The 21,686-nt window shown below is 47.4% G+C and overlaps 3 protein-coding genes across 21 annotated transcripts; 2 read left to right on the top strand and 1 right to left on the bottom strand.

The window, feature by feature from the left end:
- Nucleotides 1-745: 745 nt before the first annotated feature.
- TMCO6 (transmembrane and coiled-coil domains 6) lies at nucleotides 746-6,221 on the top strand. Of its 19 annotated transcripts, none has more exons than XM_023635124.2 (13): nucleotides 746-930; nucleotides 1,067-1,179; nucleotides 2,700-2,815; nucleotides 2,931-3,114; nucleotides 3,395-3,499; nucleotides 3,676-3,761; nucleotides 3,993-4,109; nucleotides 4,318-4,429; nucleotides 4,544-4,730; nucleotides 4,871-4,965; nucleotides 5,364-5,531; nucleotides 5,790-5,899; nucleotides 6,027-6,221. In XM_023635124.2, exons 1-13 carry the CDS (start codon nucleotides 846-848, stop codon nucleotides 6,028-6,030), a joined length of 1,482 nt encoding a protein of 493 aa, XP_023490892.2. In that variant the 5' UTR covers nucleotides 746-845; the 3' UTR covers nucleotides 6,031-6,221. The 19 variants fall into 19 exon arrangements, with proteins under 19 accessions (XP_023490892.2, XP_023490901.2, XP_023490900.2 ...); XM_070234097.1 differs by having other exon boundaries at nucleotides 764-926; XM_070234101.1 differs by having other exon boundaries at nucleotides 767-930; nucleotides 3,676-3,789.
- Nucleotides 6,222-6,287: 66 nt separating this feature from the next.
- Nucleotides 6,288-8,384, bottom strand: NDUFA2 (NADH:ubiquinone oxidoreductase subunit A2). Its single transcript, XM_023635073.2, has 3 exons — nucleotides 8,097-8,384; nucleotides 7,868-7,974; nucleotides 6,288-6,494 (listed from the first exon to the last, which is right to left on the bottom strand). Exons 1-3 carry the CDS (start codon nucleotides 8,324-8,326, stop codon nucleotides 6,403-6,405), a joined length of 429 nt encoding a protein of 142 aa, XP_023490841.1. The 5' UTR covers nucleotides 8,327-8,384; the 3' UTR covers nucleotides 6,288-6,402.
- A 4-nt stretch (nucleotides 8,385-8,388) lies between these two features.
- On the top strand, nucleotides 8,389-20,920 carry IK (IK cytokine). Its single transcript, XM_014730620.3, has 20 exons — nucleotides 8,389-8,529; nucleotides 9,101-9,167; nucleotides 11,847-11,939; nucleotides 12,432-12,491; nucleotides 13,300-13,467; nucleotides 13,620-13,734; nucleotides 14,203-14,273; nucleotides 14,366-14,412; nucleotides 15,282-15,445; nucleotides 16,548-16,656; nucleotides 17,007-17,046; nucleotides 17,206-17,425; nucleotides 17,670-17,688; nucleotides 18,238-18,316; nucleotides 18,596-18,676; nucleotides 18,924-18,981; nucleotides 20,046-20,134; nucleotides 20,333-20,441; nucleotides 20,613-20,647; nucleotides 20,736-20,920. Exons 1-20 carry the CDS (start codon nucleotides 8,514-8,516, stop codon nucleotides 20,761-20,763), a joined length of 1,668 nt encoding a protein of 555 aa, XP_014586106.1. The 5' UTR covers nucleotides 8,389-8,513; the 3' UTR covers nucleotides 20,764-20,920.
- The last annotated feature ends 766 nt before the right edge of the window (nucleotides 20,921-21,686 follow it).

The raw sequence follows: 21,686 nt of genomic DNA, 5'->3' as shown, positions 1-21,686 counted from the left end.
TGGCGTGCCAAGCAGTGCCATGTCCGCACCCGGGATCCAAACCAGCGAACCCCGGGCCGCTGAGAAGCGGAACGTGCGAACTTAACCGCTGTGCCACCCGGCAGGCCTCAGGAACACAGTTTTTAATTCACCTGTGTTTCCTTAGTACCTAGTAGATTAGTGGCCCTCAAAGTTTCGTGAAAGAATTAATTTATCCTAAAAATAACGCGCCTCACTTTTATGCAGAACAGTGAAATAATTACTGTATTTGTCTCATTTTCCTCACCCATAAAAGCGGGATAATCGTTGCGGCGAACATTCAATAAGATAACGCGCATCCAGAGTTGAGCCAGCGCTCATTAGCGGGAGCCGTTCCTGGTGAAAAGGCGTCCCGTTTCTTCCCTGAGCTCGGGGTAGTTTTCAACGTTTGTTTAGCATGCGTGAGGGGTAGAGAGGTTGTGTTTGCTGAGGGGAAGGTGACGCTACTGATTTGGGGCGGCAGGGGTCAGGATTGAGCTACTTTCGTTCCTGGAATTGGGAAGGAGAGAAACCAATCAGAGGCCGAGCGGGGGCCGCTCTGCCTTCGCTCGGTTCTTCACTCAGGTCCCACCCCGCCTCTAGGCTTCGCCCCGCCCCGCTCCGCCCTCCCTTAGACGCCCCTCTTCCTCGGTCCGGCCCCTCTCCCTTCGCCCCGCCCCCGCTCCTCGCCCCGCCCCAGCCCCTGGCTGCACCCCCTCGCTCCGCCCCGCCTCCACTTCTCGACGTGCCCCGCCCACTCGCTTCTCTCTTTCCGCCCTGCGCTGCGGCTGCGCTGTCAGTACCGTCTTCCAGGCCGGGGCTTCGCGTTTCCGACCCCCAGCTCCAGCATGTGGCTCCGACGGCAGGGCTGCCTCAGGCCGGCAGGCTGTGGCGTGGAGGAGCTACGGCGCCGCCGGCGGGAGCGGGAGGCAGGTGCGGGCGGGCGGGCAGCGAGCACGGGAGGATGGGGATATGGCGGTGGGGATAGGGTAAGGAGGCCCTCGGATCGGAGTCGGGGTTCTGGGTCCTGGGTGCTTCTCCCACGCTCAGCCGGCTCCTTTGCCCCCAGCACTGCGGAAGGCGCGGAGGGAGCAGCAGCTGATCAGCAAGAGGCTGCTGAGAGACGACGCCCCGGAGGAAGGCGAAGGGGGATGTGTGGCCGTGATCCTTGGGCAAGCCGAGGTGAGGGGGCAGGGTGCGCGGTGAGGTCCACGCCACCTGGCGCCAAATTACTTCCTCTAATACCCGAGGTCCGCCACCAAACCCGAACGCGGTCCCTTCAACACCTCCATCCATCCACTGGGCTAAGCTATAAACGGGGGACTCATCCCTCGACGACTCCTTACCTTATACCCATATCAATACATCATCAAGTCCTAGCCGTGATTTACCTACTAAAGAGCTCTGGAGTCTACGTGCCTCGCCATCGCAGCTGCCACCACTCTCTTCACTGGATACTTAGAGCAGCCTCCTAACAGGTTATCTGCCTCTGTGCTTGCTGCCCTCAAATTCATTCTCCATACATCAGTCAGATATGTCTTTTAATAACACATAAAGATCGAAATCCTTCCTGTGACCTATAAAGTCCAGCATGGCTTAACCTCTTCTACCTCCAACCTTATCGGCTTACTCATCTCAGCCAAACTGTCCCCTTTTCAGTTCTCGGAACAATGTACCAGGCTCTTTCCTGTCTTCAAAGCCTTTAGATTTGCTGCATCTAAAGTGGGTCCCTTTTGATATTCTGTCTTGACAACCTGTTTGCAGAATATTAATCATAATGTCTAATTGTTTACTTGTTTATTATGATTTCTCCAACTAGACTTTAAATCTATGGAAACCTAGACTCTTATTTGTCATCACTGAAAACTCAGATGCCTGTACAACATCTGGCATATAGTAGATGCTCAGTATTTATTGAATGAGTGAATGAAAGAATTGGTTTTAGCTCATTTACTCATTCAGCAAGCATTGGGCATTCCCTGTACTTATATTGTCTATGTTTTCATAGATAGTTTACATTGGGTGCCTACATTATACTATTTATTTGTGTGTTTTTACTTTGTCCCAAAACACTTTGTTGGATACTGAGGTACTTTCAAGTATTCACAGCCCAGTGAAGGAGACAGATGTGCTACCACCTGTCATGAAGGAGACATGAAGCACAATAGAAAGCCCTAAGTCTGCCAAAGGAAGCCAGAAAGAGCTAACTTCCCAGAGGCAGTGACAGGAGTAGAAATCTAAAGGAAAGAGAGGACGTGGGGAGGGTTTCCCAGGCAGAAGGAATAGATTGTGCAAAAGCTCAGCAACATTACAAAACAAGTCACGTTATGCTAGGTGTTGTTGGAGTGCAGGTTGCATGGGGAGAATGGCTGGAGGGGTAGGTTATGCTAGGCTGAGAGGTTATCTTGAAACAACTCTGTAAGAAGGCAGGGTAGATGTTATTTCCATTGTTCACGTGAGAAACTGAGGTTTAGGTCTCTTGTAGAGTAAGTGGCAGGGCTGGTATTAAACCCAGTTCTGATTCCCACTTCTGTACACTCTTCTGCAAGCTTGGTGCTCATCAGCCATTGTGGTGTGAATGACAAGTTCTAGGGATGGTGTGATACTGGAGGGCCCACAGGTGAAGTGGGCAGAGCAGCACTTAGACTTGCTTTTTGGCAACTGTACGTTGCCATCTCTCCTCTCCCTGCCTTGGGCTCCAGATCCAGCAGTTCCTGCAGCTAGCCCAGCGGGGGACAGAGGAAAAGGAGAGAGGGCGGGCTCTGGTCAGCCTTCGTCGAGGCTTGCAGCACCCCGAGACGCAGCAGACCTTCATCTGGTCAGTGTGGGTGATGTGGATGGTGTGAGTGGGTGACTGGGGCTCTGAGGGATGGACAGGAGTATGGAAGGCATGGGCCACAGGCTGAGCAGGGCTCTGGTGCTCACTCATGTAGGCTGGAGGGCAGCATGCGGACCCTGGTCGGGCTCCTGACCAGCAACCAGGCTCTGCTGCAGCTTGAGGCGGCTCGGTGCCTTCATGAGCTCTCTCATTCTGAGCAGTCTGCGGTGGCTGAGGCCTGCCTGCCAGCCACTTCCTACCTTCTCACCTACCTCTCCGGTCACAGCTCAGACTTTATAGTAAGCTCTGTACCTCCCTACCTTGTTCTTGGCTTGGATTTACAAACTGTACTTTTGGGTCCACTTTGAGCTGGAAGGTAGGGAGAAGAAAACCTGTTTCCCCTGATGCCCACAGCCATACATATACCCATCATCTTCCACTCCCTTGTGTCCAGAGCCTCAAGGACAGGGCTGCACCATCCTCCCCACTCCCACCCTCACCCCCACTCCCACCCTTACCCCTACCCCGACCCTGGCCTGAGATGGGCCAAGCCCAGTGCTTTTGTTGTCCTGCTCTCAGGAGCTCTGTCTGTATACACTGGGTAACCTGATTGTGGAGAGTGAGGCTGTGAGAAGGCAGCTCCTGCCACAGGGCATTGTTCCAGCCTTGGCTGCCTGCGTCCAGGTGAGTGTTCACCTCCTTTCTCATTCCCTGGGCAACCCTCCCCTCACTTCTTTCCACATGCCCCACCTGCTTTGGCCAGGCAGCTCCAGCCTCTGCCCTGTGCTAAGAGGTTGAAAGTCTCAGGAAACTTTATGGCCCAGCTTCCAGAGTCAGATCTCTACCCTGTCTACTTCCAGTCCCCCCATGTGACTGTGCTGGAAGCCCTTGGATATGCCTTGTCCCAGCTTCTGCAGGCTAAGGAAGCTCCAGAGAAGATCATCCCGTAGGTGAAATTGTCTCCAGATGTGCAGGCAAGGGTGACCCACTTGGTAGTGTAACCTCTGGATGCCTGATCGGTCTTTGTTTCCAGAGCTGTTGCACATTTTAACTCTGTGTGTCTGGCTGGGAAGGGCTTTGGGTTTGGACCCTTTTACCCCTGCTGTCAGAGTTTGGGAAGAGCGACAGGCATCCTGCCTTCTGTGGTTCCTACTCACAGCTCTGTTTCTGCTGGCAGCTCTGTCCTCGGCTCCACTCTCCCACAACACATGCTGCAACTGTTGCAACCTGGCCCAAAGCTGAACTTTGGGGTTGCTGTGGAGTTTGCCTGGTGCCTTCACTACATCACCTGCAGGTAGCACAGGCCAACTGGGAAAGTGCCGCAGAGCTCCCCTGGGCTCCCTTCTTGACACTCAGGTTTTTGAACTTCGGTTTCTGGAACTGTTGTGAGTTTTCTTCCTTCCATGGTCTTCTTTTCTTGGAGCCCAGGAAACTCACAGACCTGTTTGCTAACTTAAAGGTCGGATTGATGGAGTAGTGACTACTTGCTTCCTGTTGCCCAGCCAGGTCAACAATGCCCTGCTCATCACCCATGGGGCTCTCTCCACTCTCGGGCTACTTCTGTTGGACTTGGCTGGGGCTGTCCAGAGAACTGAGGATGCAGGACTGGAGCTGGTAGGTGAAGAGGACTGGTCAAGATCTGGACGACCTTTCCTCCTACTCTGCTCCTCCCCCAGTGTGCAGGTAGCCTCTCCCTCCTTACACCTGATCCTCAACTTCTCTTTGCAGCTGGCATGCCCTGTGCTTCGGTGTCTAAGCAACTTGTTAACAGAGGCAGCGGTGGGGGCTGTGGGAGAGCAGATGCAGCTCAGAGATGAGCGTGTTGTGGCAGCCTTATTTATCCTTCTGCAGTTCTTTCTCCAGAAACAGCCCAGCCTACTTCCTGAGGGCCTCTGGCTCCTTAACAACCTCACTGGTATGCACCATAATCTGCCTAGGCCTGGACCTTTATATACTGGGAATACTTCCTTGTGGCCTGGGCTGAGGTGGGTAGAATTGGGAGGGGGCGGTTTCAGGCCCGTTTGAGGGACTTCACCCTGACATTTTTCCTTCCAGCAAACAGTCCCAGTTTCTGTACCTCCTTGCTCTCCCTGGATCTGATTGAGCCCCTCTTACAGTTGTTGCCAGTATCTAATGTGGTGAGCTTATTGGTAGGTACTGGGGTCACTTGAGTCCAAGATCTAGCGGCCAAAGTGTAAACAGTGGGAGTAGGCCTGAGTCCTCAGAAATGCCCTTAGCTGAGAGCTGGCAGGTCGTGTGGTATGGATGGCTTCAGTGCCAGACCAGTCTAGGTTTGAGTCCCTAAACTGTGGTTTACTAGTTACTAATCTTGGGCAAATCAACTAACCACCTTAAGTTGCAGTTTTCTCATTTATAGTTGGGGATAATCATCCTATTTGAGGGCAGTTGTGGAGATTATAAAACATGCATATAAAATTGCTTGGCACAGTGCCTGGGGTGTGTGACCAGCACTCCATGTATTTTAGCTATCATTACAATCTTTGGCTTTCATCCTTTGTGAGGACTGTGTATACGTATCTGTCTGCAGGTGCTCACAGTTCTTTGCAACGTTGCAGAGAAGGGTCCTGCTTACTGCCAGCATCTGTGGCCAGGGCCTCTGCTCTGCTCCTTGCTGGGCACACTGGCCTTCTCTGACACTGAAGTAGTAGGCCAGAGTTTGGAGCTGCTGCAACTGCTGTTCCTCTATCGGCCAGAGGTGGGTTTCTGGCCCTGGTCCCAAACCCCACCATGTTCTGAAGCCTCTGGTCTCACCATGGACCCTTTCCTTTTAGTCTTAACTATAGTCACTTCTCTGGTCCTGGCTAGCTTAGGTGGGCTCCAGATCAGGACCTCCATCCTCTTGTTGGGAGTGTACTCTCTTCCAAGAAAAGGTGGGCTAACCCTTCAGGCTGTGGGAATTGAGTGTTAGAGCACAGGGCCGCAGGTATTGAATCCTTTTCTTCCCTGCCCTCAGGCTGCCCAGGCCTTCCTACAGCAGTCAGGGCTGCAGGCCCTGGAAAGGCATGAGAAGGAGGCACAGCTCCAGGATCGTGTGCATGCTCTCCAGCAGACAGCTCTTCACAGGTGACCTGGCTTCTCGATGTCACTTACTCCACTCCACACCCTCTCCCCGACCCCAGCTTCCTTCCCCACGGAGCCCCTTTTGGGGATGTAGAACCACAATGAGGTCTTATGTGCTCTGCTCCCACAGCTAAGCCTAAGCCAAGACCTTTGGACCCCAGCTCTTCTTTTACCCAGCAGTGTCCATGCTGGAGGACCAGAGGGAACTCAGTGTGGCCTACTTATTCTGGGGCCCTGGGATCTCCTTTCTTTTTTTTTTTTTTTTTTTGCTTCAGCAGCTAGTGGCCTTTGATGGGACAGAATAAAGTTTTATTTTTATATTAAACTGCCTTGCCTCAGAGGTTGTGCAATAAGGGGTAAGGGATGGAACAAGGAAAAGAACATCCTAAGATGGCATCTTACAGCACAAGCTTTATAAAGAACAGAAGAACATATTTTTCCACATTGTACTCAGTCCAGCAGAGCCCAGGCTGTGGGGCTGTCACTCTTAAACCTCAGTGGAGGCTTCAGGCTTTGCCACTTAGCACATTTTCCAGGGCTCTGGTTACCTGATCAGCACTGAAGTTGTTCAAAGAGACATTCTTCTCTTGGCCAAATGCTGAGGAAAGAGGGAAGTGATTAACTGTCCACTCTGCACTGGGGGGGCTACCAAAGTACAACAACAGGTCTTTGTTTGCAACTTACAGTCTTGTTAGGATAGGGAGGGTAGTAAAGAGATATGACCAAGGTGGATTTGGTATGCCAAGAATTTATCCAGTTGGTCTCAAACACATCTAGGAAGTGCAGGTTCAACTAGAGTTTTGGCTGATTCTGGGTGGCCACAATGGGAAGGAAGGTGCTTCAGGGAAGTTTTAAGGGGGACAGTAGGCATTTATTATTAACCATTGTGAGCACATTGCATGGGCCTAGTCTTGGCTGGTTGGCCATTCTATGGCTCCCGTAGTCCACCAAGTATAATACACTGAAGTTATTTCAGTCCATCTCCTCCTCTAGTCTACTGGCTTTTGGAAGGAGAACCTTTTTTCTTCCTCCAGACAATTTTTAGTGCATGACGTTACTGCAGATGTCCACTGTTAGAAGGAGTTCGCCTTAGGTGTGACTCCCTGCTTCCCCCAGACATTCCTAGGGCAAGATGTAGTTGAAAACCGTGACTAAAATACCACTACTCAGTAAGGATAGTATTTACTCCATGCCTACTATGTGACAGGCAAAATGATAGTAATTTTCATATTGTCGTTAAGTTGAAATAGGGTAACATAGAAAGGGGCTGAGGGTAATGTTACAGAACTAGTCAGGGAATGCCTTTTTGAGGAGGTGCTATATAAGCTCAGAGACGAATAATAACAATCTGAATAATAAGGAGCTAGCCACGGAAGTCTGGCAGAAGAGCATTCTAGGAAGCAGGAACAAAAGTAAAGGCTCAACCCTGTTGTATCCTAGCTACATAACCTTGGGTATGTTGCATAGAATTTCTGACTCCTCCTTATCTCTACAATGAGAAAAAAAGAATCCACTCTCATATAATTAATGAAGATTAAATGAGATTTAGGCAGGAAAGCACTCAGCATAGGGCCTATCATGAAGTGCTTAAACAGTCATTATTTTAGGTTATTATTGAGATTCTCACACTCTTACCTGGACCAGCACTGCCCACCCGTAATCTGGAAGGCCCTACATTGACGAGAATTGACCAGCATCTCTTCTCCCCTATCTGAAGCCTGTTCTGAATTCCAGAACGACAACCCCCGGTCCTTCTGCAGGCCCGGGCCTGCCTCCACAGATGTTACCCGGGAGACAAAGCATCCTGTAACTGCGAATGTAAATTTCCTTATCCTCAACAAGGTCAACAGCAAGGCCGAAGTCCTAGTTCCGGTCTCTCTATGGGTTTCTGCGTGACCTTGGGCGGCCCTTCCTCTCCTCGAACCCTTTTCCCTCCACCGGGGTCCCAGACTCCCAGCGTCCGGCGCTCACCGTAGCGGGCCCAGAGCTTGGGCTGCACATCGGAGCACTCGCGGATTAAGATGGGCAGGTCGGGGTTCGCCTTCTTCAGCTCCACATAGCGTTTCTCGATGAAGTCCCTGCGGGGCCGGAGAAAGCGCCGCGCGTGCTGTGTGGGCGCGGGTCTCCCCAAACACCCGGGAGGTCGAGGTCGTGACCCCGGCGCCCCGAAGCCCGCCCGCCTCAGCACGCCGCGCCTCACCTGACGCCCTGGCTGCCGGGCGAGCGCTGGCATAAGTGGATGCGAATCTCACGAAGGCCCAGGTTGGCCCGGAGCCCTCGACTCGCCGCGGCCGCCGCCATCTCTGCTGACACCCAAACCCCGCCCCCGCCCTTCCGGCCAACTTCTCCAGTCGGACCAATCGCCGACCCTCCACTCTCCGCGATAGGCTGATGACGTAGAGGGGCGGAGACAGGTTTAGCCAATGCCATACAAGTACTGAAGGGCACCGGTCAGGTTTCCGCCAATTGCTGTGCGTGCGTGCGGGCGTGCAGGCGGGCGGCGGCTGCGGAGCGCAAGGCACTGTGGGTTGGTTCCTGAGCGGCTTGGTGGGGAAGAGCCTGTTGGTGCTGTGTTTTTGTTGTCAGTCTTTGCTGACGGTAAAACTCCGCGGACGGAATGCCAGAGCGAGATAGTAAGGCTCGGGTCGTCTGCCCTTTCTTCCCTACGGGGTCGGGACGCTTGGAGCGTTATTTTGGCCTCAGAGTTTAACCCCGGTGTGTGTGTGTATGCGCGCGGGTGGGGAGGGGCCAGGAGTGAGCCGCTGGGAGCCTGGCGAATCCGTTGGGCCCCGAGTGAGGCCAGGCAGCGCCAGACTCGGTCCCTAAAAGCCTCGTCCTCGCCCCAGGTGACGACTGGTGGGTTTTTATCTGTGAACTACCCCCTCCTCCCAAATCGCTTAATCTTGGGTTGCGCCAGTTTATCTTTCGCGTAGTATCTTAGACATCATCTTCAGGAAGTCTTTGCTGATCCTCCAGCGCGGTTTCAGGTGTCCTCTCTTCTGGGTTCCCATAGCCCCTTGTATTTTTCCGCTTCTGTACGTATTACATTGATTCTCACTGTCGCTTTTCCTGCGTTTCTTCCTCACCAGGTTGTGAGCACTTTGACAGGAAAACACATCTGTATTGTTAACTACTGTATCCCCAACTTTTGCACAGGACCTGACACCAAAGAGTGATTAAATTAATGTCAATTCTTTTTCTCAGGCGAGCCGTTCTCCAACCCTTTGGCTCCAGATGGCCACGATGTGGACGATCCTCACTCTTTCCACCAGTGAGTGTTTCGATGTAGCACCATGGGAATGAGCTGGGCAATGATTAGAGTGGTGGTGGTGATGGTGAAAGAATTCGGAATATCTTGTGAGCAAGGATGGTCAAAAAATTGTACACTTTCCGCTTTGTCTCTGTGAACTTTGACTGCATCAGGCCAACTGCATAAGAGTATTAGAGGAGAAATTCTGGCAGGGAGGGTGCTAGGTTTTTTTTTTCCACTTTTTATTGAGATTATGATAGTTTACAACCTTGTGAAATTTTAGTTGTACATTATTATTTGTCAGTTGTGTTGTAGGTGCACCACTTCACCCTTTGTGCCCACCCCCCCAGCCCCCTTTCCCCTGGTAACCACTAATCTGTTCTCTTTGTCTACATGTTTAGCTTCCACTTATGAGTGGAGTCATACAGAGATTGTCCTTCTCCATCTGGCTTATTTCACGTAACATAATGCCCTCAAGGTCCATCCATGTTGTTGTGAATGGGACAATTTTATCCTTTTTTATGGCTGAGTAGTCTTCCATTGTATATATATATATATGTATGTATGTGTATATATATATATGTATGTATGTATGTATATGTATGTGTATATATATATATGTATGTGTGTGTATATATATATATGTATGTATGTGTGTGTATATATATATACACACACCACATCTTCTTTATCCAATCATCAGTTGATGGGCACTTAGGTTGCTTCCACATCTTGGCTATTGTAAATAATGCTGCATTGAACATAGGAGTGCATGGGACTTTTGGAATTGCTGATTTCAAGTTCTTTGGATAGATACCCAGTAGTGGGATGGCAGGGTCATATGGTATTTCTATTTTTAATTTTTTGGGAAATCTCCAAACTGTTTTCCATAGTGGCTGCACCAGTTTGCATTCCCACCAGCAGTGTATGAGGGGTCCTTTTTCTCCACACCCTCTCCAAGATTTGTCACTTTTTGTTTTGGTTATTTTTGCCATTCTGATGGATGTAAGGTGATATCTTAGTGTAGTTTTGCTTAGGGAGGGTGCTAATTTTTAAGGTTGATGTTTAATTACATATTATATAGGAATTAATACTTCCTGTAGAAAATTAAAACATCAAAAATAAGAGTAAAGTTCTCTGATAACATCCCCAATTTCAGTTCCTTTCTTAGAAGAAACCACCATTACCTTTTTTGATGTGTATCTTTTCCTCCTGTTCTTTTTTAATGCATTTATATACATGCATATCTGAGGAAAATATATCATTGCTTGCTGAGTTAAAATATTAAAATTAAGTGGTATTATATTATATATATATCATTTTGCCACTTGCTTTTGTCCCCCCCACTCAATATTTTGGAGATTATTTTCATGAAAGTGACAAGGACTCCCAGTGACAAGGACTCCCTCCTTAACCAAATTTCAGTCAGGCTTCTCTGAGGTCTTTTTTTTTTTTTTTTTTTTTTGAGGAAGATTGGCCCTGAGCTAATATCTGTTGCCAATCTTCCTCTTTTTGCTTGAGGAAGATTGTTGCTGAGCTAACATCTGTGCCAGTCCTCCTCTGCTTTATATGGGATACTGCCACAGCGTGGCTTGATGAGGGGTGCTAGGTCTGCACCTGGGATCCAAACCTCTGAACCCCAGGTCGCCAACATAGAGTGTGCGAACTTAACCATTTAACCACTATGCCTCCAGGCCAGCCCCTCTCCAAGGTCTGTTTTTGACTAGGCCTGCTGAGCCCAGTTTTGGCAAAGAATTCTGCTCAGCCAGTTTATGGAGAATTCCCTCAATCAATCAAGGAGAACCAATCAAGCTCCTCTTCCCATCAACTTTGATATCTAATCAAGTTCCTCTTCCATCCCACCCTTGATGCCTAACTGAGTTCCTCTTGCAATATAATTATATTTTAATCCATATAATATAGTAATTTTCTATAAATCCCCAATTGTCCCTGTTGTATTCAGAGTTGAGTTTCAGTCCCTCTCCCCTATTTCTATAGTCTTAACTTTTATAATGATACTCTTGAATAAAGTCTTCTTTGGGGAGACTTAGCAGGATTTTTTGTCAAAACTGGGCTTAGCAGGCCAAGGAAGAGGCCTAATCAGAAGAGGTCTCAAAGGAACCTGACTAAAGTTTGATCAAGGAGTGAGTCCTTGTCGCTGTGCTGATTAAAATGGTCTCCTGTACTATCAGTGCTATCTGCCCCCCATTTGCCAAACATTGTCAGAGTTTATTTAGTCTCGAGTGAATGGACATTTGAGTTGTCTCCAAGGTTTTGTTTTCAAAGCTGTAACTGAACCTCCTTTAAGGCCTTCTTCTACACATATGCCAGTAACTGGCCAGGCTAAATATAGTTGAATTAAGGTGCTGGGTTATAGGATATACCCCCGTAAATTTTAATAGATCCTGCCAAATTGCCCTCCAAATTGGCTATACTGATTTACATTTCCATCAGCAGTATATTAGAGTATTCACTTCCCAAATTCTCACTCATACTTAATTTATCCAACTTTTTCATAGTTAACACTCTGGTGCATTTACCAAGCAAATTTTTTAATAATTAATACTCTGATGCCTTAGAAGTGGCCTGTTTTTGTTTTAATTTGTATTTCCCTGATTTCCAGTAGAGTTACCCATATTTTTTACTCATTCCTCTTCCAGTTCTTTTTGGGTACTAACTTTTTGAATCTTTGCCTTATAGATCAAAACTCACCAATGAAGACTTCAGGAAACTTCTTATGACCCCAAGGGCTGCACCTACTTCTGCACCGCCCTCTAAGTCACGTCACCATGAGTAAGTTTGGGGATGATTCAACTTGTCTTCCATCTCCTTCCTATGGAAAATTTATTGAACTAGATGTCTTAGGAAGTAGAAGGCTAGTTCTGTTTTGAAGCCTATGGTTCTGATTCTCTCCCTCTAGAGATTGAAGCTCCAGGGAAGACTGGGTGCTCTAGGATCTCACTTTTCTCCGAGGACGTTCCATGGACCACTTTGTACTAGAGTTGCTGCTGGTGCTGAATTGGGCAGATTTCTGGGCCCATTCAGCCCCACAGATCAGATTCTGGGGCAGATATTTGGGGATGTGTAATTTTAATAGTCCTTCAGGTGATTGTGATGCTTCCTAAAGCTTGAGAACCACTCACAAATATTGACATGGATCTTTGCCTGATTCAAACTGTTACTTTGGTCAGTATTCTAGGCCTTTCTTCAGTCCTCAAGGCCACTTCTTAGGGTTTCTGGGGCTGTGGCAATATTTTGCTTTCAGTGAATTTCTTTCTCTTCTAGGATGCCAAGGGAGTACAATGAGGATGAAGACCCAGCCGCACGAAGGAGAAAAAAGAAAAGGTGAAGGAAGGATGGAGGAGTGTTGGGTTTTAAGGTGGATAGTGTTTGGGGGAAAGGAGGAGGGGCTAGTTATGAGGCTAGAGTTTGAGGTTTTCTGCTTTCAGAGTGGAGAGGAATGGTACGTAGAGTGGCAATTTAAGGTTTAGGAGTCAGCCTATAGTCTTTTAATCTTATCTTTTTCATTTTCTAGCTGGATAACCTTGGGCACTTTGCTTAACCTCTCTAGTCCTCAATATTCTCATGGGTACAATCAAGATAGTGATAATAATTTTTATGAGGTTTTCACGAGGATCAGCTGTGATAGTGCATGTAAACACCTAGTGCCAGTGCCAGCGTATAGAAACCACCCAGTAAATCTTGGCTACATTATCATCATCATGATCGTCATTATTATTTATGAGATAACTAAACTTTCTGGACCTGGTACTTTGCTTTTCCTCTGTTCTCGGGGAGGACCAGCAAGGAATGATTTATTTTCAGTTGAAATTTGGAAGGTGATAAAAATTCAGAAGATTCCCAGTTGTCATATGGAAAAGTCCCATACCTGGAAAGACTTGGTTATGTAGAGTTGGGTCGCATTAAAGAATTCTGAAGTGACAGATGGAGTGTTCTGAGGTGGCATTGGAACAGTATATCTGTGAGCTGCAAGATGAGGACTATCACGAGGTAGCCAGCAGTTCTCTCAGGACGTATATGAGCTTTCACCACAGAGAGTTGGATGAAGGTATAGGGAAACAGCCGGGAACGTTCTGCTGACCTTGGGATGGCAGCTCGTGAACCTTACGCATTTGCCTTTCTCTGGTCACAGTTATTATGCCAAGCTTCGCCAACAAGAAATTGAGAGAGAGAGAGAACTAGCAGAGAAGTACCGGGACCGTGCCAAGGAACGGCGAGATGGCGTGAACAAAGATTATGAGGAAACTGAGCTGATTAGCACCACTGCTAACTACAGAGCTGTGGGCCCCACTGCTGAGGCGTGAGTACCCAGGGGCCCAGGGCATCGTTCCCTCAGCATCCTAGAGTCATACAGTCACAATGTGAATTCCTCCTCACACTTTCCCACTCTGGAGCCCACCCCAAGCCATTGCCACAAAGGACTGTTCTAATGTGGCCTCTTTCATTATATAGGGACAAATCAGCTGCAGAGAAGAGAAGACAGTTGATCCAGGAGTCCAAATTCTTGGGTGGTGACATGGAACATACCCATTTGGTGAAAGGCTTGGATTTTGCTCTGCTTCAAAAGGTGAGCCCTGGTAGATGGATAGAGAGTAATACTAGAGTACTGAAGGTTCTTGTATGAGCCTTTTGAGGTGAGGAGGGAGGCTGCTCTTAGTTCAGACTATCTACAAGGGCTAACAGTGGCCTCTCTGTAGGACTAATTGCTACTCATCCTTCAAGTTTCAACCTCAATTTTGTTTTCTTGGGGAAACCTTCCCTGATCACCCAGTCATGGTTAAATCCCCCAACTCCTCACCTCCTACTTCCTGCACCCTTGCATAGCTCTTTTCCATGTCACTTATAGCAGTTATTGTACTTTGTTGTTTAGTTGTTTAGTCTGTCTGTCTCTTCTGCTATAAGCTCTATTAGGGCAAGGACTGCATTGTCTTGTTTAGTATTGAATTCTTAGTTCCTGCCACAGTGTGGTATGGTGGTGTTCAGTGAATATATGTAAAATGAATAAATGTCTAAACTCCACTTGCTTTCCTATTAGGTACGAGCTGAGATTGCCAGCAAAGAGAAAGAGGAGGAAGAACTGATGGAAAAGCCTCAGAAGGAAACCAAGTAAGTAAACGTCAGGGAGAGCTTGATAGTCAAGAAAGGTGGGACTTGAAGCAGGAACACGTTAAGCAAAAATTTTTTGTGTGTGTTTTCAGGAAAGATGAGGATCCTGAAAATAAAATTGAATTTAAAACACGTTTGGGTGAGTACAGAGTTTCTACGCTAGCGGCCCTGCGTTCTAGGTGAATTGCAGGGAATTTAATGCTCTGGGCAGGATATGCTTCCCCTTTTCTTCAAGCTACTTTCCTCTTCTTTGCCCCCAAAGCAGCTAGTTCCCATAAAATACTCTAATAGAGCTCAGACGTGGATTTAGTTATTTCATATATGTTATTAATGTCTCCTCAGTTAGGTTGGAAGCTCTTTCAGATTGGGGCTTATGCATTAGGGGAGGAGGTAGCATGGTTGGTGATTAAAGCTTAGAATTTGCAGTTAGAGACCTGGGTTTGAATCCTGATGATGAAACTACAGTAGGCGTGTGATTTTAGGCAACTGACTTCACTTCTCGGTGCCTGTTTTTCCGTCTGCAAAAATGGGGTCACTGTTCACCTCATGGGATTATTGGGATGAAGAGAAATAATATCTGCAACATGCCTGTCACATTGAGCATGTAGTAGAGCTGTTTTTTCCATCGTCATCAATAGTCCCTTAAACCTCATGCTTCTTCTCCCAGGGCCTCATACAATACCAGGCACACGGTGCCCTCGAGAAGGCAGTGCAGAAGAGTGGATGGGAGCTCAGGCTTTGGAGTTAGACTGCCTGAATCCCATTCTTTGTTCTGTCACTTGGGAGCTAGATGACTTTAGGTAAATCACTTAACTCTCAGCCTTAGTATTCTTATCAGTTAAAAGGAGAGGATAATGCCCACCTCACAGGGCTTTTATGAAGACTGAATGAAGCCAAACATGCATAGTACTTGGCATGGTGGCCAGCAAAGAGTAAGCACTTAGTAAATGGCAGCTGTTATTATAAAAGGTTCTCATTGGCTACTTGCTGCTGCTCCTCTTTCTGTAGGCCGCAATGTTTACCGCATGCTCTTCAAGAGCAAAGCATATGAACGGAATGAGCTGTTTTTGCCAGGCCGCATGGCCTATGTAGTAGACCTGGATGATGAGTATGCTGACACTGACATCCCCACCACTCTTATCCGCAGCAAAGCTGATTGCCCCACCATGGAGGTGAGTGACCCAAGTCCTGAGAGCCTGTCACATGAGCCTCAAACCTGGGAATCAGCCTCGATTCTGTCCTGTGCCTCATCCACCACATTTGATCCATCACCAAATCCCATCAATTTTTCTCTCTTAAATGTCAATTGAATCCAGTTACTTTTCTTCATCTCCACCAATAACATTCTGTCTAAGCTATCATCTCTTGCTGGAACTATTAGAAGAGGCTCCTAATTCGTTTCCCCACTTACACTCTGGTTCCTTTCCAATATTTTATTTGTTTTTTATTATTATTGAGATGTAATTCACATCCCATACAATTTGCCCCTTTAAAGTGTACAATTCAGTGGCTTTTAGTATGTTCATAGAATTGGGCAACCATCATCACAATTTTAAAACATTTTCATCACTCCAAAAAGAAACCCTGTATTCTTTAGCTGTCACCCCCTCAGTCTCCTTATTAACTCTTCCAGTATGATTTTTCCACATGGCCAAAGTGATCATTTCAAAACAGAAATTTTTGTCTCACCATAGTTTGGAAGCTTCCAATGACTTCTCACTATTAAGATAAAGAGCGGGACCAGCCCAGTGGTGCAGCGGTTAAGTTCACATGTTCCACTTTGGTGGCCTGGGGTTCACCGGTTTGGATCCTGGGTGCGGACCTATGCACTGCTTGTCAAGCCATGCTGTGGCAGGTGTCCCACATATAAAGTAGAGGAAGATGGGCACGGATGTTAGCTCAGGGCCAGTCTTCCTCAGCAAAAAGAGGAGGATTGGAGGCAGATGTTAGCTCAGGGCTAATCTTCCTTAAAAAAAAAAAAAAAAGCAAAATCTTTATTGTAGCCTACGAGCCCCTGTGACTTCTGGCCTTTCCAGCCTCTTTTTACCTGCTACCCCATTTGTTTTCCAATCATCCTGACTTTCTTGAATGTGCTAGATTCACTTTTGACCCAGGCCTTTGTACATGCTGTTTCATCTCTCTGGAATGTCTGTCCACAATACTTTTCCGTAGTTAATTCTAACTCATCCTTCGATTTGTTAAGTGAATGAATGAATGAATGAATGAAGAGATTCCTGCTTGGTGGGATAAAATCTTGTTTCTTGGGGTTTTCAGGCCCAGACCACACTGACCACAAATGACATTGTCATCAGCAAGCTCACCCAAATCCTTTCCTACCTGAGGCAGGGTACCCGCAACAAGAAGCTCAAGAAGAAGGATAAAGGTAACCTGGAAGCTTAGGGAGAGAAACCTTACTCCTGGAGGGGCATTTGAGGATGGAACCAAGGTGTCCTGGAGCCTTCTATCTCCAGAACATTGGGAGGCTCCTGGGGAGCAGAGAAAAATGGAAGCAGTGGAGCATTGGCAAGGAGATGGTTACATCCGTGTTCTGTCTGCTTGACCCACCTAGAAAGGAATGGTCGGTTTTGAGGCAGGAGGAGGGGGAGTAGCTTTTGTTGTCCCATGTTCTGAACAGAAGATGTTTAAAAGGGCATTTGAGCGCTGGAGAGCATGGTGAGGCTGAGTGGGAATTCCCTCAGGAGTGTTTTCCTCACTTCTCTCTTTACATTTTAGGGAAGCTGGAAGAGAAGAAACCCCCCGAGGCTGACATGAAGTATGTATCCTATCCTCTGTCACTTGATCTGAGGGAGGAAGGGACTCTGTGTTTCTCATCTTTGGCATTTTGGGGAGGCCTTGGTGTGCCAGTCTGGAGAAAGGGCCAGGGGAAGTGAAGTGTGTGTGACTTTGGCAGCTAGTGATCTCTGTTTCCTAGTATATTCGAAGACATTGGGGATTATGTGCCCTCCACAACCAAGACGCCTCGGGACAAGGAACGGGAGAGATACCGGGAACGGGAGCGTGATCGGGAAAGAGACAGAGACCGTGACAGAGAGCGGGAGCGAGAACGAGATCGGGAACGGGAACGGGACCGCGAGAGAGAGGAGGAGAAGAAGAGGCACAGCTACTTTGAGAAGCCGAAAGTGGACGATGAGGTGAGATGTGGCCCTTGGTACCAGGTGGTGGAGCCGCCCATCTCTGCCTGCCCAGCCAGGTGCAGGACCCTTCTGTTATATGGGTGCCTCATGGCTCCATAGCAGCAACTGCATCAACTAATCCAGGGTAGGAAGCATCCTGGAAATGGGGACGAGGGGTGTAGGGAATTGATTCAGACTTGGGGGAAGGATGAGTGGGAATCCCTCATGGTGACACTCACTTCAGTTTCTGTTTTCTTTCCAGCCCATGGATGTCGACAAAGGTGAGTTGTATCCAAGGACATCTTGCGCTGCCTCTGGCAGTCCTGCTTTCCCCTCAGCTGAGAGTCTGGCGTAGGGCTCAGAGCTGGCAAGGGTGGGGTTGGGGGACTTCCTGGTTCTGCATTCTCATAAGATCCGTGTCCTGCTTTATGGAATAGACAGAAGATGAGTCTAGAGTTCCCTCCATCTTCCTGGGCAATGGCAGGGCATATTTGCTCTGTTAGATATAATTCCTCCAGCTGTGGGGTTCTGTGGACATGAAGCAGGTTGAATAGGCAATAGCCTGGGCACACTACCCCATCTCAGAGTAGCTGCTCATTATTATTATATATATTATATTATATATTATATATATATTATATTATATATTATATATATTATATATATATAATATTATATTAGTTGGAGTTTGATTAAAATTTTGTTAGTTAAAAGGGTTCTGTTGCTTAAAAAAAATGTTTTCATGAAAGCCACAGGTTGGAAGCGTATTGTGGGGAAGAGGTTGCAAGTTCCTCATTTCAAAGTCTGAATAGATTTCTCTTTCCTGTTAGGACCTGGATCTGCCAAGGAGTTGATCAAGTCAATCAATGAAAAGTTCGCTGGGTCTGCTGGCTGGGAAGGCACTGAATCATATCTTTTATTTCAATATGTTCCCGGGTTCTAGGGAACTGTTCTCTTTCATTCCAATTTGACCTGCTTCCCCACAACTCCCCTCCCCTCCCCGACTCCTTTCATTTTGTGCTGAATTTTGACAGGGATGGGGTCATTATGACTTTCCCCTTTCTCAGAGGATTCATTCAAGTTTACAGCCCTCTCCTTAGAGTTTTCATGTTGGGGCTTCTAGCCTTGGCCCTTCCTGCTTGAAGCTTTTCTGCTGTAGGTAGAACTATTTTCTTTAACAGAGCATATGCTGAAGAAGCCAGAGGACAAGAAGCAACTGGGAGATTTCTTTGGCATGTCCAACAGTTACGCTGAGTGCTACCCAGCCACGTACGTGAGACTCTATTAAGGAAGGGGGGCTGGAATGTTTGGAAAACAAAGTGGGAGGGTGAGGAGGCAATTTGGTTTGCTGAGACCCATGGCCACTTCTTGCTTGGATAAAATATTTTATTAGGCTCTGAGTGGAAGGTCTAGAGGGGTGGTCATTCCTAGGCATATGGCCTCTTAGTTGGGTAGGTTTCTAGATGAAACAGGAGTCTGTCTCTGCACCATCCATTTAACTGTTGCTTCTCTTTAGGATGGATGACATGGCTGTGGACAGTGACGAGGAGGTGGATTATAGCAAAATGGACCAGGTCTGGAGTTGGAAGGATGGGTGGGGGCTCTTGAGCAATTATTCTTTAGCACATATCCCCTTTTGCACTCCCAGAAGATCTCTGTCTCATTTACTGAGCCTCACCTTCCCTCAGCTGCAGTGATGGGATCGGCAGCATTGTGGGGTCATGGGCAGCTTAACTGTCTTAAAGTGTCTGTACAAAATCAAATGAAATAGGGCCAAAAATATATTTCTTGTTATTTCCTACAAAGTGCCAGGCTTTGATTTCCATCCTAGGCAGTAAGCAAGCCTTTTAGTATGTAAGTAGAAAAGGCAGAAGGAATTACAATCTTTAGAAAATAACTGAATTTTATTCTAGCCAGGATTGAAATTTTCCTGTAAGTCTTAAGACAAAAATAAAAACAAAAATCCCCAACAAACACTAACATCATTAATGGTGAAGAAATTTCATCTACTTTTTCCTTGTTCTCTTTGAACTGCAGTGGTTACGCCTGGTTTAATTCTATCTTGGAGCCTTGCTTAACCCTGGCTCTGCCATTTATTCGTTTTGTGACCTTGCCAACTTATTTTACTGCTTATGCCTCAATTTCCTCATCAGGAAAGCAGAGAGAAATATAGCTCTCTCTTAATACAGTTTTTTTTTTTTTTTTTAAAGATTTTATTTTTCTCCTCAAAGCCCCCCGGTACATAGTTGTATATTCTTAGTTGTGGGTCCTTCTAGTTGGCGGTATGTGGGATGCAGCCTCAGCGTGGCTCGATGAGTGGTGACATGTCCATGCCCAGGATTCGAACCAACGAAACACTGGGCCGCCTACAGCAGAGTGCAGGAACTTAACCACTCAGCCACGGGGCCGGCCCGCTTAATACAGTTTTTGAGAGAATTAAATAAGATATGTGTTTAGTGCTCAGAATAATGCCTGGCACATAGTAAGTATATAGTAAGCATTTATTATTATTTATTTGGGTGGGATTTATGAATGATGAAACCTAGGATTGTGGGAGAACCTGGCTTTAATCAAGGGCTAAAATTCCATCTCCACTGACATCTCTTCCTTTCCCATCCCCCATTCTGTCCTGCAATAGGGTAACAAGAAAGGCCCCTTAGGCCGCTGGGACTTTGATACCCAGGAAGAATACAGCGAGTATATGAACAACAAGGAGGCTTTGCCCAAGTGAGTTGGTCCTGAATATGGCCAGGGAGTGAGGAGAGGGATGGCAATGGGGTGGACTGGCCCACACCAGTTAGAAGATAGAGTCTGGCTGAGACGTTCCCAGAGAGGTTCTCTGCTCACAGGGCCCTTTGGGAACATCTTGCTACTGCTATGCAACCTCTACTGCCTTCTTCCCCCAACTGTCCTTTTTTTTTTCAGGGCTGCATTCCAGTATGGCATCAAGATGTCTGAAGGGCGGAAAACCAGGCGCTTCAAGGAAACCAATGACAAGGCAGAGCTTGATCGCCAGTGGAAAAAGATTAGTGCAGTAAGTGGGACTGCTTCTCAGGTGGGAGGGCTTCAGCTGGGAAGAGACACTGGCCCACAGATCCAAGAACAGGCAGGTGGTTGGAGAGCCTTGGAGGTAGGAGGGGTCAGCCTTGGGCCTCAGGTGAGAGACTGGCAGCATAACTATCAACTGTAACTGTTGTTTTTGCAGATCATCGAGAAGAGGAAGAAGATGGAAGCTGATGGGTGAGCTGTATTATTCTTCCTCTGTGGGACTGGTGGGAGTTGGTTAGTGTATTGATCTTAGGCTGACTCATTTCTCCTTCCATTGCAGGGTTGAAGTGAAAAGACCAAAATACTAATTCCCAGTTCCAATACCAAGAAGAATCTCCACAAAGATGTGCTTCCCACTGCTTGCTTCCTACAATTCCTAAAAAAGTTGCAAGGTGTTTTTTTTTGTGAATGTATATAAAATTTTATTGTATAATCATTTGGTTCCATTAAAATTGGTTAACCTGCTGTCTTGTCTTCTCTATGTTGAGCATCCCCTCCTCCAGGGCCCCTGAAGCACCAAGAGGGCTACTACTTCACTGACTGTATAAAATCACATGTAGAAAGTCAGCTCAGTCCTTTCCTGAGCTGTGGTTCTGGATTCCTAGACAGTTAAGGATATTTACTAGCCAGGGTGTCCAGCAGAGAATGGAAGAATGATCTTCACTGATGGGCAAGAGGTGGATACAGGAGCGTAAGGATGGCTGGTCTCAAATGTCAGACTCATTCAGGCCCATCAGGGGGCCTACTCTTAGGGCAGACATTCCCTGGAAATTAGGGTCAGCCCAGTAGGCTGCCAGTCTGATCCCAAAGTTGTACAGGACTGGGCTTTAGGTGAAGGCACCTGATGAGAATCACTTGTGGGAACAAAAATGTTTTATGAGTTTATAGCTTCTTGGGAGCTTTAATAATTCCAAGCACAAATCGCTGCTTCCTTGGCTGAAAGGATAACCTTGGGAAAGTGTGTTGGGGAATCCCTGTCCTAGGCCAGAAGGTTTTGGTACCCTTCAACACCCTGAAGTTTGCCAAGGCCCAAGGTGGGCTCCCTGGCCTCAGAATCACTCCATCCCCACCCTTTTCCTCCTCTCTGCTCATCGCCAGCACTTCGGTCTGGAACTCATCAATAAGGGTCACTGCTTCTTTCTGCCTGGATCCCTAGCTGCCACTGCCTGCCCTGAGCCTAAGACCTGTGGGCTCAGCAGATCCAAGGAAACCTAGAAGCCAACTGAGCTGT

Source organism: Equus caballus, chromosome 14, assembly GCF_041296265.1.
Source record: "Equus caballus isolate H_3958 breed thoroughbred chromosome 14, TB-T2T, whole genome shotgun sequence".
NCBI classification, from domain to species: Eukaryota; Metazoa; Chordata; class Mammalia; order Perissodactyla; family Equidae; genus Equus; species Equus caballus.
Note: the sequence above shows the minus strand (reverse complement) of the source record. Positions and strands in the feature narration are given on the sequence as shown.

Bases quoted from the DNA above. Each gene is read 5' to 3' on its own strand.
- TMCO6 (XM_023635124.2), top strand. From the start codon at position 846: ATGTGGCTCCGACGGCAGGGCTGCCTCAGGCCGGCAGGCTGTGGCGTG. The intron at 2,816-2,930 runs GTCAGTGTGGGT...TCACTCATGTAG, and splicing joins ACGCAGCAGACCTTCATCTG to GCTGGAGGGCAGCATGCGGA. The intron at 4,430-4,543 runs GTAGGTGAAGAG...TTCTCTTTGCAG, and splicing joins AGGATGCAGGACTGGAGCTG to CTGGCATGCCCTGTGCTTCG.
- NDUFA2 (XM_023635073.2), bottom strand. From the start codon at position 8,326: ATGGCATTGGCTAAACCTGTCTCCGCCCCTCTACGTCATCAGCCTATC. The intron at 7,975-8,096 runs GTGAGGCGCGGC...CCGGCCCCGCAG, and splicing joins CCCGGCAGCCAGGGCGTCAG to GGACTTCATCGAGAAACGCT. The intron at 6,495-7,867 runs GTGAGCGCCGGA...CTCTTTCCTCAG, and splicing joins CAAGCTCTGGGCCCGCTACG to CATTTGGCCAAGAGAAGAAT.
- IK (XM_014730620.3), top strand. The intron at 16,657-17,006 runs GTAACCTGGAAG...TTTACATTTTAG, and splicing joins GCTCAAGAAGAAGGATAAAG to GGAAGCTGGAAGAGAAGAAA. The intron at 20,648-20,735 runs GTGAGCTGTATT...CTTCCATTGCAG, and splicing joins AAGAAGATGGAAGCTGATGG to GGTTGAAGTGAAAAGACCAA.